Source organism: Pipistrellus kuhlii, unplaced genomic scaffold (genome assembly GCF_014108245.1).
Source record: "Pipistrellus kuhlii isolate mPipKuh1 unplaced genomic scaffold, mPipKuh1.p scaffold_m20_p_16, whole genome shotgun sequence".
Classification (NCBI taxonomy): domain Eukaryota; kingdom Metazoa; phylum Chordata; class Mammalia; order Chiroptera; family Vespertilionidae; genus Pipistrellus; species Pipistrellus kuhlii.
This window is the reverse complement of record NW_023425471.1, coordinates 15602988-15618782: the sequence shown is the minus strand read 5'-3', so window position 1 is coordinate 15618782 and position 15795 is coordinate 15602988. Positions and strand designations below refer to the sequence as shown.

The following is a 15795-nucleotide window of genomic DNA, read 5'->3' as shown; positions in this document are numbered from 1 at the left end:
ATAAATTTGAATCCATACACAAACTGTGTCCCTTGGGGTCAGCCACTGGGCTAGTCCATATTTAGCATATAGCAAGTTAAGAAGATAAGATATGCCAGGGTTGCCAAAACCGGTTTGGCTCAGTGGATAGAGCGTCGGCCTGCAGACTGAAGGGTCCCAGGTTCGATTTCAGTCAAGGGCATGTACTTTGGTTGCGGGCACAGCCCTGGTAGGGGGTGTGCAGGAGGCAGCTGGTCGATGTTTCTCTCTCATCGACGTTTCTAGCTCTCTATCCCTTTCCCTTCCTCTCTGTGGAAAATCAATAAAATATATTAAAAAAAAAAAAAAAAAGCTATGCCAGGGCTTCTCCTTCAGTCTCTTCCCAATGGTTGGGGTTCAGATTGGATCAGTACAGAAAAGTGGGGTAATTCTGTCCTGTGGGCAACAAAACATTTGTGACGGCCCCAATTAGGCGAGGTGTCAGAAAGGAATAATCTATTCCACCAATCCCTGCAGAATTCTTGCACCTATGTTCCAACTAATAGCCGTAACATCTTGTTTTGGAAAATTCCCAGCCTTTGAGACTCTTAATTGTGACCTCAGTCCAGGGACTACTAGGTATGACATTGAAAAAGGAAATTGTGCCCAGCCAGTGTTACTCAGTGGGTGTGCGTCAACCCATAAACCAGGAGGTCACGGTTCGATTCCCAATCAGGGCACATGCTCGTTCCCCAGTAGGGGGTGTGCAAGAGGCAGCCAAGCAATGATTCTCTCTCATCATTGATGTTTCCATCTCTCTTCATTCCTTTCTGAAATCAATACAAATATATAAAAAGGAGAAAGAAAATTGTGGGGAAGTAAGAAACACCTATAAGTTCCCCAGTTGAATTATCTTTTTAATTGTAATTGACCTCCCTGGTATAGCCCATTTATCAAAAGTGATGGTTGTCCAGGTGCCTTTGGTTGGAACTCCACCTGCAGGCCATAGAGGGCGAATTTTAATGGAAGGAGATTCTGAGCTTATTTGAGTTTTTGCTAACGCATCCAAGGAATTGAATTTAGCAGACTTGCCATCAATTTGCAGTCTCCTCCTAATCCATTTTGTTCAGCTCCTAGAGTTCAGGTTCCACCATTTCCATATGCCACTGGAAAGTTGTCTTATCAATAACCCATTTCAAAGCCTGTGTTCTTCAAACCCTAGGTAGTTTGGCAACCAGCAATGGTATACTTTCATCCCTTTTATCAGAATTGCCTTTTTCTTTTTTAAACGTCTTAGCCATATTTTTAGTTAGGAATGAGTTGGAGGTCTTCTAGACAGTTTCACTTCTGACATTAATTGCACTGGCAGTGGCAGTTAGGGCTCCATTGCTGAAGAGGACTCACAGAACTCAAATAACAATACTACCTTAGCTGGTTTGGCTCAGTGGATAGAGCGTCAGACTGTAGACTGTAAGGTCCCGGGTTTGATTCTAGTCTAGGGCACATGCCTGGGTTGTGGGCTTGATCGCCAGTAGGAGATGTGCTGAAGGCAGCCAATCAATGATTCTCTCTCATCATTGATGTTTCTATCTCTCTCTTTCCCTCTCCCTTCCTCTCTGAATTCAATAAAAATACATGTACACATATAATACCTTAATAAAAATAAAATAAGTCAAATCTTCCTCAAAAACTCAAAAAATATATATTTTAAACATAAAAATATAATTTAAAAAACAATGCTTACAAACCCAAAGTTCAGCCCAGCCAGTGTGGCTAAGTGGTTGAGCATCAACCTATGAACCAGGAGGTCATGGTTTGATTCCCTGTCAAGCCACATGCCCAAGTTGCAAGCTCGATCCCCGATGTGGGACATGCAGGAGGCAGCCAATCAATGATTCCCTCTCATCTTGGATGTTTCTCTCCCTCTCCCTCCCTCTCTGAAATCAATAAAATAAATTAAAAAAAAAAACACTAAAATTCATTGCAGGCAACTGCTACAGTATACCAACAACATTAAAATGAGTATATGTATCACAACCACATCATAGGGTCCAGAGAGGCCAGGTGCAAGCTACAAGTGCCCCCTCTCTAAGGGCCACACCAGGGTGCACTGTCTTTCTTGGGTCAAAAACCACCACCTATGATTTCACTTTGGATACCAGGGCACACATACTAAGTGTCTTAGATAGGGTTCCTTATAGTGTGTCGGTATGCTTATAGTGTGTCGGTAACCTGGGCATATTCTCTACGTAGCCAACCCCAAACACAGTGGCCCCATGGGTCTCGCTGAGACTAGGTAAAAATGGCCAGTGTTACGGCTAGCAATAAACAGTAGTGATAGCCTGTAACCCATAGCTACGTGTCAACACAAAACGTCACTTCTGCATCTCAGATTTCACCAAAGCCTCTCAGGTCCATGGCAGAGCATAAGGAACTCTCACGGCACAGATAACTATATCCAAGTGCATTGACTTTCTTTCGGTAAAGATTTGCTTGCAAAGTTCTTTAGCCTGAAGTATAAGCTGCCTATAGAGTGAGTTGGTGTGTCATCAACAACAGCCTCCTCTGGGCAAAAATAAAATCAGCAAAACATAGCAGTTATCCTATCACAACCCCCCTCTGTTTCTGTCTAATTAGGTTACAGATTATTTTGTATTAACATAAGAGTATTCAGGTTTACCTGTGGGATGGTGTTGGCACCATGGGACTTATTCTAACCAACTTTTTGGTGCTTCTTTTTTCTGCTGTTATCACTGGTAGGGAATGAGGATAGTTTTCTTTTTCAATAAAGTCTCTAAGGACACCCTCTGTGACATTCTTTCTGTTTTTCAGTATGTATGATACCTCTATGAGGAATCCGAAAACCTGGGTGTCAGCAAGACTTCTTATCTCTAGTCTCCATTTTCTCTACTACAAAATGATTCTACGTGGGCCTTCTAGATCTCAAAGCCTATGATTCTGTAAAACACCAAAAAAATTGCCCAGCTGGTGTGGTTCAGTTAAGCGTTGACCTATGAACCAGGAGATCACGGTTCAATTATTCCAAGTCAGGGCACATACTTGGGTTGTGGACTCAATCTCAGTAGGTAGTGTGCAGGAGGCAGCCGATTAGTGATTATTTTTTTAATATATTTTATTGATTTTGTACAGAGAGGAAGGGAGAGAGATAGAGAGTTAGAAACATCGATGAGAAAGAGTCATCGATCAGCTGCCTCTTGCACACCCCCTACTGGGGATATGCCCGCAACCAAGGTACATGCCCTTGACCGGAATCGAACCCGGGACCCTTCAGTCCCCAAGCCAATGCTCTATCCATTGAACCAAACTGGTCTCGGCCGATTAGTGATTCTTATTGCTGATGTTTCTGTCTCTCTCTTCCGCTCCCTTCTTTGAAATCAATAAAAAATATATTTTAAAAGAGGGTATATTAGAACATACTTGGATTTTAATATAGCTTTAAAATATATTCCCTAATGAATACACTTAAAGGATATATATTTCCCCCTCTAAGTGGAAATTCCTAGCTTGTGGTAAAAAGATAGTTTCACAAAATTATGTCTGTTGGTTGCTTGTTGAGGTTTCATTATGTATAATGTTTCATAAAAAAAAAAATCTTAATATATTCTATGACTTGTTTGTTTTGGACACTTAAATGTATCGATATATCTGTGTAGCAATTAAATCATCCCTATTATTTTTTTCACCTCTTTTTAACACCACAGTTCCAGCTATACACACCTAAATAGATGTCTTTTAAAAATTGATCCATGAAAATGGAATTCTGTTTCATATGTTTGTTTTGGGGCATGTGTTTTCCAGTGTTCTGTGATGGATCATGCTTTTGTATAAGCACATTTGGTTTTAGCAGAGCACACTACACAGTATTTCTCTCCTAACTATGTCATCTTCTGCTCCTATTATTTCGGAGCAATTTCTTTGCTCCACTCTGGAGCTATTTATACTCCCAAATTTTCTATTCTGCATGTTACCCATTCACCTATACAGAGATAAGAGTAGACCCAATAAAAAGAAATTCATGCAATTTTGCTGTCAGTGTGTTTGTTTCCATCACAATGGTAAATTAGACTCAGTACAAAAGTGAGTCTAAAAATTCTCACTTGTTCTTATATCCTTAGCTATAAAGCAAAATATTTTATTACGATGAATGCAGAGTAACAAAATAAAATAATAAACTCCAAACCTCCCATAGCTTCCTTTCATATATAAAGAAACATCTTAGGAATATTGGTGTTTAGAAGAAGTCCATTCCTCCCTTCCACTAATGGAAATGGCGGGCTGCATTTCTAAATGCTCCCACTCCCTGCTCCTGAAACTGTGCCCTCAGAAGAGAAAATAAAAATTTGAGTTATTTTTTTCTACACCTCTCTCCAGTCTCCCATGCAGTCCCCACTCCGCCTTTGTGTTCTTGTGTCCTCCTTCATGCTTGCATTGCTATTTTAAAAATTCTTGATTCTTTTTCCTACCTGCATTCCTCTCAAATCAAGTTATATTCCTTTCTGCCACTTTAAGCAAAGTCTCAGCTTCCATGTAAACAGGTCATTATCTTGAAAGTATTTTTAAGCAAAAGGAGGGGGCCTGAAGAGTAGCAAAACTCTCCACCCCAAAATGTGTCTCTTTGTCACGTGAAATACTTTGCATTGAGAACACGTTCTCCGGAAGAACCTTTGACCTTGCCCCTAACTGCATAAAAGAATTTAGATAGATTTGCTCCAGGCAGGGCGATATTAGTTTAATATAAAGTAGGAGTAATAGGAACCTAGCAAGGCCCGTTCGATCAAAGTCCTCTCTGTGTCCCACATTTTCTGTATGGCCCAGCAAACATGTTTTTACTAAACATTAACTCTTTTTATCTTCCCGTGAATTGCCTCACTTCCCTCTGAAGTTCCAAACCTCTACTTCCTTCTCCTTAGTCCAGACTCCAGAATGACAATTGTACCTCATTTTGCCTTACTGTCTTTGGAATTTTCATGTTTATGTGGATTTCCCATTTGCACAAAATTAAGTATCTTTTTTTTTCCTCCTGTTAATCTGTTTCGTATGAATTTAATTCTTAGACTAGCCAGAAGAACTTAGAAAGGTGCAGAAAATATTTTTTCCTCCCCAACAGCCTTTGCCTTGATAGGATGAGAGCTCATCTGGAGCCTTCTATTTAAAAAAAAATTAATTAAAAAAATATATATATATTATTGATTTTTTACAGAGAGGAAGGGAGAGGGATAGAGAGTTAGAAACATCCATGAGAGAGAAACATCGATCAGCTGCTTCCTGAATACCCCCTACGGGGGATATGCCTGCAACCAAGGTACATGCCCTTGACCAGAATCGAACCTGGGACCCTTCAGTCCGCAGGCTGACGTGCTATCCACTGAGCCAAACCGGTTAGGGCTCATCTGGGGCCTTCAGGGGAAATTGATACAAGGAATCACAGAGCTTTGCTCCCTGGGATGATATACAACAACAACAACAACCACCACCTCCTGCTCCCACCACCAAGTCATGTTTCTAGGGAAACTGAGAAAGTTACTATTTTCCTTTTTTAAAAAAAAAGTATATATTTTTTATTAATTTTTTTTATAGGGAGAGAGATAGACAGCTAGAAACATCGATGAGAGAGAAACATCAATCAGCTGCCTCCTGCACACTCCCCACTGGGGATGTGCCCAAAACCAAGGTACATGCCCTTGACGGGAATCGAACCTGGGACCCTTCAGTCCACAGGCAGATGCTCTATCCACTGAGCCAAACCGTTTTCAGCTATTTTCCTTTTTTTAAAAGCGAAAAATATGTACTACATAGGTATTAACTTACATAGGATATTAATCACTATTTTTGTTTTTTCCTTAACATTTACTTAGAACCAGTCACAAATAGCTGGTGAAATACAGTAAAGCCTTAAATTTACATCTGCTTAGTTTGGGGCAAGCTGTTTACTGGTTGGGTTGGCTGGTGCTTTATCTGCAGTAACATTTATAATTGTCTGCCTCCTCCTGGAGATGCGTGAGAAATTTACTTAATTACCATTGATTGTTTCTCTCAAAGGACTGAGATTTCAGACCAGAGCTTAGGTGTAGAAGGTGTTATAAAAAAACATGTTGTTGCATTTCCAATTTGCCTAATAAGCCTGCTTTAGAAAAAAAATAAAAGCATCTTTTTGTGCACTTGGGAATAAAGCATGCAATGTGCTGATGTTGGACAAGGTTGAGATTTCACTTCTGTTAAATTTTTATCTTCCAGCATCTAATTAAATACCACCTCACATCAAGGGAACTCCCCCTGTCCCTCCTCCCCGCCTTGCCACTCAAAGTTCTTAGAGGATTTGAAAAGTACAATGTAAAATGCAATCGAAAGGGAAAGAAGAAATAGCTTGGATAGATTGCACAGTTACTTTAGTTTGCCCATGGGAAATTTTAGTGAAGTTGATTGTTTTTTTCACCTAATGTTAAGGTAGCAGAAAGATTGTGAGGTGACTAATATTTTAAGGAGAAAATGCTTGACTTTTTTTTTTTTTTTTTTTTTTTTTTTTTGCATAACTGGAAATAGAGTTTACATAACCCTAACCATACAGATTAATCAAGCTGACCTTCTCTATTTAATACCAATGTAAGAAAATATGGTCAGAAATTCTTTCAAAATCTCTAGTAAAATAGGTTTTTCCTTATTAATTTGAAAATGACTTGGTTTATGTAGAACTCAATAGGCTCCCTTAACTCACAAAAATTTCCCAATACTTTAAAAATGGGAACTGTTGCCAAAACCAGTTTGGCTTAGTGGATAGAGTGTCGGCTTATGGACTGAAGGGTCCCAGGTTCAATTCCGGTCAAAGGCATGTCCTTGATTGCAGGCACATCCCCAGTAGGGGGTGTGCAGGAAGCAGCTGGTCGATGTCTCTCTCTCATCAATGTTTCTAGCTCTCTATCTCTCTCCCTTCCTCTCTGTAAAAAATATTTGCTCACATCTTTATCTAGTCAATGCCAATGATATGTGAGAACAACTTCAGATCCTGAATACTCATCAAAGGTGGCAAACTTAGAGCTGAAGGATGAAAACAAAACTCTTTAAAAGAGGATAGAGTTTGCCCGGCCAGCGTGGCTCAGTGGTTGAGTGTCAGCCTATGAACCAGGAGGTTATGGTTCAATTCCTGGTCAGGGCATATGCCTGGGTTGCAAGCTTGACATGCAGCAGACAGCTGATAAATGATTCTCTCTCATCATTGATGTTTCCATCTTTTTCTCCCTCTCCCTTCCCCTTTGAAATTAACAATAATACATTTTTAAAAATAATAAAAGAGGGTAGGGTTTGAAGAATATATGGGACCAGGTGGATACTTGAAATATCTGGGAAACCACTTTGTAAAGTACTACTATGTGATTGTCTAACCACTAAGTCCGTATACTTGAAACTGATACAAAATGATATTGAATGTCAGCTGTCAGTGAAAAATAAATATAGCCAAAACCGGTTTGGCTCAGTGGATAGAGCATCGGCCTGCTGACTGAAAGGTCCCAGGTTCGATTCCGGTCAAGGCCATGTACCTTGGTTGCGGGCACATTCCCAGTGGGGGGTGCAGGAGGCAGCTGATCAATGTTTCTCTCTCATTGATGTTTTTTAACTCTCTATCCCTCTCCCTTCCTTTCTGTAAAAAAATCAATAAAATGTATATTTAAAAATAAAGAAAAATAAATACATAAAAGTGGATAGGGTTTGGATTTGGTGTTCACCAAGGTGTACGAGATATCCCTACCAGATTGTCAAAGGGAAAGAAAGGAGGAGTTCCCCTCCCTTGACTCGCTTGTGGTTTTCTGTGGCTTTTGCAGTGGACCTCTTGAGCCTGTCAGCCGCATGTGATGCTTTGGATCAGCACAATCTCAAGCAAAACGACCAGCCCATGGACATCCTGCAGATCATTAATTGTTTGACCACTATCTATGACCGCCTGGAGCAAGAGCACAACAATCTGGTCAACGTCCCTCTCTGCGTGGATATGTGTCTCAATTGGCTGCTGAATGTTTATGACACGTACGTACGGCAAGCTTGTCTCTCAGACTCTGTCACAGGAGGCTTGGTGGGCAGAATGGTGCCGGTTTAATTAGCATCACAACAGGGCCCCAGTCTAGAAATATGGTCCTCGGCTTGAAAGTCTCATGAAGCTGTGTGACCTAATGCTGTCCCTGTGAGAAATCATTTTTTGCAGTTATTGGAACCAAAACTATTTTGTCTTGGTAAGCTAGGAGGTAAGAGCTAGAATATTGGTCGCTCTCAGATTAGAAAACAAACAAAACCCTACGATACTAATTTTTTACAATGACTCCATGTGCAGCCATTCGTTCTTTCCCTCTCTTGCCTGTGTGTTTTGAGTCCCTCTGTCTACTTTGGGGGCAGCTCCCTCTCACTGGCAGATGTGCTCTTGGAGATGCTGTCACCAGATCTGTCACCAGATCTGACTACTTAGAGATTTTTGCAGGAGATGAGCTGAAAAGCCAAACAAAATGAAAACAGGCCCTTAATTCAGCAAACTCGGCTCCCCAAATGGAGGAAGTTTTGAATTAAAAAAAAGAGAGAAAGAGAAATATTTCAATGGTACCTCCATTCATCATGCCTTAGACAGCACTCGTTTTTCTTTGGGATTGCACACAAGAGAGATCCCCAGCTGGAATTTTTGCCTTGAGCTTAATGAAGACAGTGGAGGAAGGTAGCAGGACTTGGTCTTAATTTTGACTGAAATATTAGACATCAGAACTATTACATGCCTCATTTCACATGACAGAAAGAACATCTTCCCATTTGGAAATCTGGGAGGGTTTTTGAAAAGGAGTTGCATAGTAACTATTTTGCTTTTTGCCTATGTGGTGGATTTCCACCACCTCCTGGATTAAAATGTATGCCCTTTCCTCATTATTTTGGATAAGGCATTGCTTTTTAAATTCTAAGGTCACCTGGCTATTGAAATCTGATCAGTATCTACCATGCCTGTAATTGTGGATTACCCTTACATTTGCTTTGATAAGGGTTTGTATTCAGGTCTTCTCTCAGATATATTTTAGCAATGTTTTCTCTGCAGATGACATGAATGGATTCTGAATATATATTTTATTTCTACCTGTCTGAAAAAAATTTTGAGTATAGTTTATTTCCTTGAAGTCCTGAGTTACTGTACCAAGTTTATTTGTTAGACATTGATTTGCCTTTTTTAAAGAGTAAGAAAAGGATAAGAAAACCTTTCAACAATAGTAATATTGTTAGTGCATTAGGATCCAGGATTTCTGTTTGACTAAAGGATTTAATAAATTGTATCAGTTGAAAGTTGAGCATATTGTTCACCAAAAATAACCCACAAATGGGACCTGTCCTTTGTAATTTCACAGTGCTAAATTAAGAATTAGTCTACTTAAAAAAAAACCAGTATCTAATGTTCATTTGTTTTCTATAACAAAAGCTAAAAATTATTGAAAGACATTTTCCACAAAATGAAAAACTTATTATTATTTAAAAAATTTCCCATGGGTTTAATGAACTTAATAAATGAGTCAAGTGGAATGCTTTATTCCAGTTTTATATGCAAACGCAAAGTGTGTGTGTGTGTGTGTGTGTGTGTGTGTGTATATATATATATATATATATATATATATATATATATATATAAAATCATAGGTTATTTTAAAATTGCACTTTAAGATCATATATTTGAAGCTCTCTAATAGAGTATCATATTTTTCTTGTGGAGATAACCATTCATATATTGTGTTATATTGCCTAAAGTGGTTAATTTTCTTCTGAATATGGACAGTGTAATGAAAATCTGAAAGAGTTTTGAAGAGAGCAGAGCAGAGAGTTGCTGGTAATATTTCTTGGGCTTCAATAACAAAAGTAGCTTAGTGCATAATAATAATTCATCCACTTACTGACTTAAACCCAGGTGGCTCTCCATGGATGACTAGAAGGATATTTTTCCTATTTTATGTAGAGCCACTCTTACAATTCAAGTAAGGGCTTTTCAGAATTGAATACTTGGTAAATATTCATTCTTCGAGTTGTTCAAATTTCCATCACATTCTAAGTCATCTCCAAATAGATAACAAACTCAGAAAAGTTCTTAATCCCATGTTCGACGAATTTTTTTTTTTCTTAGCTGAAACATGCTTACCATCTAGTAACATGTCAGTAATTGTTTTCTGATCTGATTATTTATAATAGGGGACGCACGGGGAGGATCCGGGTCCTGTCTTTTAAAACAGGCATCATTTCTCTGTGTAAAGCACACTTGGAAGACAAGTACAGATGTAAGTCATGCATATTAACTCTGTATTCTTTTATTACTATTGGCTAATTGCCTCAGTTCTCGATGGGGAATGACATAGTGTTCTTATTTGACAGCAAGTTCTTCATGGAAGATGGAAAACTGCTTTTAGAAAGTCATAAAAGGTGGTTTGCTCTGTTCCCTGTCAAACATTAGCTTGCAGGTATTTAAATAGGGAATGAAGATTAACTTCTTTAGTCCGAGTATTATTTTGCATTACATTGACTGTGTCTGAATAAAACACATGTTCCTAGGGGATAAAACCTGGTTTCCTAACCCTTTTGTATAAGTCAGGAAAAATAAACATGAAAGGTTAATCCATGCTCTTGCCTAGTATTTGGATTCTTATTCAAAGACTACTGTCTGGCATTCATGTTTAAGAAGCATTGTTTATTTTATAATCATCTTATTGCAAGGTGCGCTGGCATAACCAATGCTATGATGTGACTTAACATTTTATTATTGGAGAGACAGATAGCTTGCCATTTTTTATAGGGTAAATATCACCTTATGGAATGTCCTACTGATTAGCCATTGGGTTTTTCTGCTAAAAATACATCAACCCAAATTAAAAGCAAACACTAGAGGAGTGATGGTTGAGATGACTATAAGCAACCATTCATTCCCATTGTGAAAGGACCATATGTGTTTTCCCCTTTAAAAGCTTGTGAGAAATGTTTTCAGTAGGAATATTAAAGAAGCCTCATCTATTTTGTCTTTTCTCTGTTCCCCTAAGGCCTATCCTCACAGGGATGAGGAGCTGTGCTGAGCTTAAGGACAGGCAGGAGATAAAAGAGATTAAATTCCTCCAAAGCCAAGCTGTGTCCTACTGCTCATTTCCCTCCTAGGAGTAAGCCAAAAAATACACAAGCCTTTCAAACTCTCACTTTTATGTAGTTTCCACTTAAGTTTTCTCATCCTTTTAGAAGAAAATAACTGAACAGATTTGGTTAACCACTTAAAAACATTTTTTTTTGGATACAATGAAATCTTTCTGTGTTTTTGTCCTCTTTTAAATATTATAGTTACTTATTATAGGTTAGCTGATAATCTAATCATGTCAACCGTGTTACAATACTAAATGGAGTCATCTAGGGAGCTTCAAGTTTGTCTCTCTAATAACCACTATGCAGGGATGTGTTTTGAGGTTGGTGACACAGAAATATTAACTTCAAATTTGGGATATTTGAAAATAATTCATAATTTTGAAAACAATCTGTGTGTGTATTGGATAGATGATGAAAAGTGGTTGTGTGCGGTATCATTTTGGTTATTGCCATCTTAGATGTTTCATTAAAATATTTAATTTCTTAGAGTTCAAAGTGTACTTCTGAGCCCTAACCAGCAGTTTGTCTCAGTGGTTTGAGTATTGGCTCTTGGACTGAAGGATCTCATGTTCAATTGCCAGTCAAGGGCACGTTCCTTGGTTGCAGGCTCCAGAGCACATATGGGAGGCAACAATCGGTTTGTTGCTCTCACATCTCCATCTCTCTCTCTCTCTCTCTTCCCCCCCCCCTCTCTCTCTCTCTGTCTCTCTGTCTCTCTCTCTCTCTCTGTCCCTCCCTCCCTCCCTCCTTTCTTCCCTCCACTCTCTCTTTACAAAGGTCAATGTAAAAAAAAAAAAAGCTTTCTTAGATTTAATTTGATGGGCAACTTTTATTTGAAAACAATGTGTGATTAAAATGATTTTATTTCTGAGACCAAAACATATTGCAAGTGTTTGGTATGTTCATTCATTCTGTGAACCCACTACATTGGACACCTGCTTTCTGCAGGTACAACTATTCTACTATAGGTATTTCTGGCACACGGTTGACCAAAAAAAGGTTCCTGCTCTCAGGAGATACCATCCTTCATTCAAAAAGACAGTCACTTATTTAATCAGTATAAAGTGATATGAGCTAATTACAAATATGTACAGCATCCTGTGGGAACACACAAGAAACTCAATGATCTGATGCCTTCATAAAGAAGTCCCAATTTTGGCACATTTTTGAATCTCTGATGTCCAAAGGGGATGGTGCTTTGGGCTAGTTATGATATATGGTTGTTAATGCTAAAACAGTTATTTTATTGTAGTAGTTATATCCTATATATAACATAATTTCCCAAAGGATCGTCTTCTGACTTAGGAAAAATTCAGGTGTCAGGATTGTATGTAAACTCATTTCTTGAGGGCTATATAGTTCATCCATAAAAATATTAAATGTCTAGATTAACATACGGTAGAAGTAACTGCCCTATGGGAATATTGGCTACTCTTGAGAATTGGTACTGGAAGTGAGTTGGCCATTAAATTCTGTTAGCACTTAGTTGGCGTTGCTTTTTCATTATTGTGATTCTCTTCTTCCTTTTGTAGACCTTTTCAAGCAAGTGGCAAGTTCAACTGGATTTTGTGACCAGCGCAGGCTGGGCCTCCTTCTACATGATTCCATCCAAATCCCAAGACAGTTGGGTGAAGTTGCATCCTTTGGGGGCAGTAACATTGAGCCGAGTGTCAGAAGCTGCTTCCAGTTTGTAAGTTATTCACCTTCCTAAGTAACATATTTATTGTTTTATATTTTAGATATTTTTAAAACACAGAACTTTCATTGCTTATATAGCTCTTCTGTATGCAGGTAGATAGGGGATTTTTGATATTGGAAACCTTTTTAAATTGTCTGCAGAGATTTCTGAAGCTCCAGGTCTGGGGGAGAGAGGACAGTAAAGAGGAAGGAAAAGAAATCTCCATCTGGCCCTAGCTGGTTTGGCTCAGTGGATAGAGCATCAGCCTGCGTACCAAAGGGTTCCCGGGTTTGATTCTGGTCAAGGGCACATACCTTGGTGTCAGGCTCATCCTTATTGTGAGCCCTGGTCGGGCTCGATCAGGAGGTAACCAATCGATAGGTTTCTCTCACATCGATGTTTCTCTCTGTCTCTCCCTCTCTCTTTCACTCTCCCTGAAAAATCAATGAAAAAAATATCTTCCGGTGAGGATTAACAAAACAAAATAAAACAAAATCTCCATCTGCAGCTGGGACCCCACAGTTACTAAGGTGCTGGGAGGGACGGGAGTCTGCAGTGGTTCAATGAGGGATGAAATACATCTCCAATCATAGAATAATCCTTGTATATAAGATAAAGACTTTATAGGTGAGTCTTTTAGTTTTTTATTTTTATCTAATTCTGTCATTATAGCCTCATTTGATCGGCTGTTGGTGGCTAGTTGACATAGTGATCTTTTCTTTTAAAGTTTTCCTTTTGTATCTTTGATATTTTTCTTCTATTCTAAGGCCTTCCCTTAGTCTTATTAACATTGATGCAATACTGTAGAACAAGCATGTCAAACTCGTGGCCCATAGGCCGCATGTGGCCCACAAAGAATATTTTTGCAGCCCAGCCAATACAACGGTATGTAAGAAACGTTTTAACAAAAATTTCATAACTTAATTTTTACAATATCATAATTATTAATAACAAACTACAATGTTCGCTAATGACTGATTATTATAATTGTGTTGCATTTATTTCCCTTACGGGCCTTATGCACAGATGCACCATTTCTCTCCACTAATACCAGCAGCGAGTATTTTAGCAGCCAATTGCCACGTCATTAGTCTTGTACTGATTTGTTTGGTGTGCACAACAGGAACTATTTTGCTTTTGGAGAACAAGAAAGATAGGTTTATTTGCAGTTATTCAGTGTCTACTAAGTTAATATTCAAGAAAATATAATAATTTTTATTAAAATGTTCTATTTTATGTTAACAATGACTCATTTATTTTAGCCCTTTGTATTCAGCATGTCCCTCAAAATCTACGTTTCTATGAAAATTGAAGCTTTTGTTTGTTTGTGGCCCACATAAACTTAAACCTTGTTCATTTGGCCCTTGTTAGCCTTTGAGTTTGACATGCTTACTGTAGGAACTTAACTCTTGTCTATTTCAATTACTTTCTGCTAATGCCCATCAGTAGCTCATCACAGTCTTGCCCATTCTCTTTCTTGTCCTGCCCCTTCATGTTTTCCACACCTTAATCAGTGCCCCCAGAAATACTCTCTTCCTCCAAATGCCTGACCACTCCATGGATAGACATTTAGGTTGTTCCTGTTTGTTTTATAAGGTGGGTAATGCTTCAGTGAACATCTTCCTGCAGTTAGCTCTTATTTCAACTGAAGTTTTTTCCTTAGGATAAATTCTCAGAAGTGAGATTACCAGAATAAATGACAAACAGTTTTATGGCTTTGGATACATATTACCAGGTGGCATTTTGTCAAAAGTTGTTTCTATTTGTAACGCCACCAACACTGAAGGAGTGAGACATTTGCTGTATCACAGTAGTCACAGTGTTCTTATATTCTTTTTTTAAATGCTGCAAGCTGGTTTTACTAATATGGGGTTTTTCAATCCATTCTAATCCCGTTACAAGTAGAACTAGCCATAGAAGTAACTGGGTTAGACCTGTAGTCTTTGATCATAGACTAAGATAAAACTATAGAAGGCCTCCTGGACAGAACATTGTGAATATTTAGATGTTTAAAGCCTTCTGAGCATTCATTCAATAATTGACTTGGCAAATGGACTAAATGCACATATAGTATGCCCACTCATGTAGAGTTGTATATACTATTTGGCTTGTGTTGCCAAAATTGTGGCAAATTAGCTGTAAACTTAAAATAGGTATAGAGAAATAAATGCATTTTTTCACCTCATACATCTTCCAAAAAGTGAATAGACTATCATTATCTCTAGATTTTTTCCCCCCTGCATGTTGCTGCATTAATATTTCTACTCCAGAATGTAGATACAAGTAACTTTCATACAGCGAATGCTAATGGCCACAGTAGTCCAGATTCATGTTGGTGGTTTTTTAAAAATCCAATTATAAAACAGCTTGAATGTGTGTTTTGTTTTCCCTAAGTATTTTTTCTTTAGTCGTTTCAGTTAGTTTTCAAGATCTAGTTGAGAAACTCTATTACACACATACATTTGTATGTATAATATGTATGTATACATAGTTGTGTGTGTGTGTGTGTGTGTGTGTGTGTGTGTGTGTTGTGACTTGGATTGAGAGTAATGGTTAGAAAATAAGCCTACAGCCATCTTTTCAGAGACAGTCCCTCCTGCAGAGTAAGCTGGGCTGGCTTCAGGACCACTGAAGCCATTGTCCTGTCACCACACTGTGCTGACTGTGCTACTGCCAACATCATCAGGCAGCCACTGCCACCCTCACTGCCAACTCTCTTTCTTTTTTTAATTGAAATATATTTGACATATAACACTGCAAATTTAAGGTGTACAGCAGGGCCTCAAATCATTTGGTTTGTTTAACATCGTTACCCTATAACATTGATGAGATGCTGTAGGAACTTAACTCTTGTGGTTCTGTTTTAAATATGTTTTTATTCATTTCAGAGAAAGAGGAAGGGAGAGGGAAGAGAGAGAGAAACATTGATGTGAGAGGGAAACATCGATCAGTTGCCTCCTGCATGCCCTGTACCAGGGATCAAGCCCACAACCTGGGCATATGCCCTGACCGGGAAT

General features: G+C 38.6%; 1 protein-coding gene across 5 annotated transcripts in view; it reads left to right on the top strand.

Annotated features, from left to right (window-relative positions):
- DMD (dystrophin) overlaps positions 1 to 15795 on the top strand; it is a 1962662-nt gene that overhangs the window by 1855071 nt on the left and 91796 nt on the right. For all 5 annotated transcript variants that reach the window (XM_045582357.1, XM_045582356.1, XM_045582355.1 and 2 more), the window contains 3 exons: positions 7794 to 7995; positions 10171 to 10256; positions 12633 to 12790. In XM_045582357.1, the coding sequence (XP_045438313.1) occupies positions 7794 to 7995; positions 10171 to 10256; positions 12633 to 12790 (446 nt within the window). The remainder of the gene's footprint in view (positions 1 to 7793; positions 7996 to 10170; positions 10257 to 12632; positions 12791 to 15795) is intronic.